Source organism: Oryzias melastigma, linkage group LG16 (genome assembly GCF_002922805.2).
Source record: "Oryzias melastigma strain HK-1 linkage group LG16, ASM292280v2, whole genome shotgun sequence".
NCBI lineage: Eukaryota > Metazoa > Chordata > Actinopteri > Beloniformes > Adrianichthyidae > Oryzias > Oryzias melastigma.
The window spans coordinates 21,634,658-21,638,228 of NC_050527.1; the positions used below are offsets into that span (position 1 = coordinate 21,634,658).

The following is a 3,571-nucleotide window of genomic DNA, read 5'->3' on the forward strand; positions in this document are numbered from 1 at the left end:
TCTTCCTTATAAACTCATCAGAGTTTAATAAACTACTACATTATGTACTTAAATATTTAAATTAATACATTTACAATTTATAGACCAACAAAAGTAATTTTAAAATATTTATATTTTGCTGTCATCTTCAAAATATAATTTATTTTTGCAGTTTGCAGTCCATGCCATTGATTTACCTCAGTAAAAAGGTTGTCCGTACAAGTTCAAATTTAATAAAATGAAAAAATATAAATCAATCTTTGTCTTAATTTTGCTGCAGCTTGATTTGGATAGAACCCGATAAAAGACAATGAAGTGGATCTTACAGCTCAGCCGGCGCTCCGTCTCCACATGCTTCACTCCGGTTATCCGCGTCCACAGGAGCCCCAACTCGCACCTCTCTTGCATAGAGGGTGGTGTTTGTTGAGGCTTGGATGCAGCCAATCTCTGCGCCGTTGCCCCTGACAACCACGTCCATCAACTCGGGGGATCCAATGAGCGCCGGGGGAGGGGCGGAGTCCAGGTGCGCCTCGGCATCAACTTGGCAGAGCGCCTGGGAGCCGCCTATGGGCAGGAGAGGATCTGTCAAATGCGAGCCTCCTTTAATGAGAAGGACCAGTCCAGCTCCGAGAGCCATGGCGACCGCAGCGTCCAACCACTACAGCATCCTCACCTCCAGCGCCTCCATCGTGCACTCGGAAGCCGGCAGCATGCAGCAAGCCGCGGCGTACCGGGACGCGCAGAGCCTGTTGCAGAGCGACTACCCGCTGCAGAGCAACAACCACACGCTCAGCCACGCGCACCAGTGGATCACGGCTCTGTCCCACGGAGAGGGAGCCCCGTGGTCCTCCAGCCCGCTCGGAGCGGAGCAGGACATCAAGCCCGCGGTTCAGGGCGCGCGGGACGACATGCACAGTTCCAGCAACAACCTGCAGCACCAATCACGGCCGCCCCACTTGGTGCACCAGACGCACGGGAACCACCACGACGGCCGCGCGTGGAGAACCACCACGGCGGCGCACATCCCGAGCATGGCGACGAACGGCCAAAGCCTTATTTACTCCCAGCCGGGCTTCAGCGTCAACGGGCTGATCCCGGGCAGCGGGCAGGGCATGCACCACCACAACCTCAGAGACAGCCATGAGGAGCACCACAGCCCGCACCTCAGCGAGCACGGACACCCCCCGTCCCAGCATCAGCACCAGCACCGGCCGCAGAGCCACCACGACCACTCGGACGAGGATACGCCGACCTCGGACGACCTGGAGCAGTTCGCCAAGCAGTTCAAGCAGCGGAGGATAAAGCTGGGCTTCACGCAGGCGGACGTGGGGCTCGCCCTGGGGACCCTTTACGGAAATGTCTTTTCCCAAACCACCATATGCAGGTTCGAGGCCCTGCAGCTCAGCTTCAAAAACATGTGCAAGCTGAAGCCTCTGTTGAACAAGTGGCTGGAGGAGGCGGACTCCACGTCGGGCAGCCCGACCAGCCTGGACAAAATCGCGGCGCAGGGGAGAAAACGGAAAAAACGGACTTCGATCGAGGTAAGCGTAAAAGGAGCTTTGGAGAGCCATTTTTTGAAGTGCCCTAAACCGGCGGCGTCGGAAATAATCAGCCTGGCGGACAATCTTCACCTGGAGAAGGAGGTGGTGAGGGTCTGGTTTTGTAACAGGAGACAGAAGGAGAAGCGCATGACCCCTCCCGGTGGAGCGCTGCCGGGGAGCGAGGATGTGTACGGGGACACGCCGCCGCACCACGGGGTCCAGACCCCGGTCCAATGAACCCTGCTGGAGCGCCCCTCTAGGACTAGCTCATCCTTTTTATTTATCCCCGAGGTTATATATAAATCACTGGACTAAGAAGAGATCTAGTGGGTGTTTTATGTATAATAGATTGCAGTGAGGACTCACACAAAATCTGCAGAGAATATCTGAGAAATGGAACATGAGTGAGGGGAGTACAGGACATTTTTTAGCTCTGTTGGAGCTAAAAGGAACAAAAGCCTGTTTGTGTTCTCCGAGGATTCATGCCCAGCACTGTGACCCCAGTCGAAGCAGTTTCAAGGTGTAGCTTCTGTTGTGTGCTGATGAAATTATACTTGATTAAAACAAAAAAAGGAAAAGAAAGCGAAAGAGGGGAAGGAAGTTTTTATTTTTGTGGAATAATTTTCATTTTTGCCACTTTTCTATCATCCCCCTCCCCTCCCCGAGTGTTCTGTCGCCGTGCGTAAAAAGGCGCGTTCCATCCGCCGCTCCAAACCGTGCGCCCGGCAGTCATGGGTGCGTGAGTGGTGCAGTGGGGGGGTCGAAGGAGCTGAGTTAATGGATGGCCGGTTGAGGTTGCAGCTCCAGACTAGGAGAGTCCAGCTGCGTCTGAGCGCCGCGCGCCACAGAACCACCGAGAAACTGCGGCCTGTTCCGCCACGACTGAAGCTGCCGCTAATCTATTATTATTATTATTATTATTATTATTATTATTATTATTATTATTATTATTATTATTATCCCACAGGTGCAGCGCACTGGCTAAAGTCGTTAATTACGCAGAGGTCAGCGGTAAATAAACTGCTTGACCTCTGGTGTCAGCGAGCAGCTCAGTCAGAAAATCCCTTCTCCTTTTCACACAACAAGAGTTCAATAATATCATCTCCTCCCTCAGAGCCGCTCCCTGCTCCAGGAAGAGCTTCGTGCTTGATTGGAATAAGTGGAATAAATGGCACTTTCCCCACAACAAGACGCTCTCTGCAAATCAAAATAAGAAGACAGCAGCTCGCTCACAATACTGGAATCCACTCCTGTAAATATTGTATAACTTTAAAAAATCTTTTTTTTAATTTTTATCTTCACTGGGGCACTTTTTGGTGGATTGTTGATTTCAAACAGGAAGTGGAGTTTCAGGGTGCAGCCTCCACTCGTTTCCCTTTCGTTGTGTGTTGTTTTTTTTCCTCTGCAGGGATTTGCTGCAGTGGCGAGTCCTGTTCTGAGGCTTTTCGTTTCATTTCAGTTCACCTTCCATCACGTCTGTTCGCTTAAATTTAGCAGGTTGCTCATTTCCCCCCAATGGCCTTTGCTGGGTTTGTTTTCCAAAACAAAAAAAAGAATTAAAAAGCTGCAATAAAGGAGGGTTTCAAGCTATTTGCTGGAATTTGACAGAAATAATTTCCAATTAAATGATAAAAAATAGTAAATCAATTTACTAAATTATGAATTCAGCATTTTTTTGATTTAATTATGTTTGACTTAATAAATTATTTAACTTTTAAACAACAATAAAAGCGTATTATTATTGCTATTATTATGAGCGTCGCTGTTCGTCACGCATTTAATTCAAGCTACTCTGTTTGTTTTGTTGCTTTAACGTGGAGGGAAACGATTTACTTTATTTTCTTAGTTATGTTAATAAAATTGTAATTTATTCTGCGATTTTTTTTCCCAGCAGATGACGTCAAGGGCGAGATAAAAATAGTTCTATATACATAAATGCATTTATATATCAGGAGGAGGCTTTTGTTTTGAAGAGATATTTTGACTTTCCTGGGAGGAAGGATGCCACAGTCTGCAGCTAAATAAATGTACATAGGCCTTCATCTTTTCTC

The 3,571-nt window shown here is 48.3% G+C and overlaps 1 protein-coding gene across 1 annotated transcript; it reads left to right on the forward strand.

The window, feature by feature from the left end:
• Positions 1 to 405: 405 nt before the first annotated feature.
• On the forward strand, positions 406 to 3,565 carry pou3f2b (POU class 3 homeobox 2b). The gene has a single exon (XM_024268162.2). It carries the CDS (start codon positions 414 to 416, stop codon positions 1,755 to 1,757), a length of 1,344 nt encoding a protein of 447 aa, XP_024123930.1. The 5' UTR covers positions 406 to 413; the 3' UTR covers positions 1,758 to 3,565.
• The last annotated feature ends 6 nt before the right edge of the window (positions 3,566 to 3,571 follow it).

What these genes read in the sequence shown, in the direction of transcription:
- pou3f2b (XM_024268162.2), top strand. Translation starts at nt 414, where the DNA reads ATGCAGCCAATCTCTGCGCCGTTGCCCCTGACAACCACGTCCATCAAC.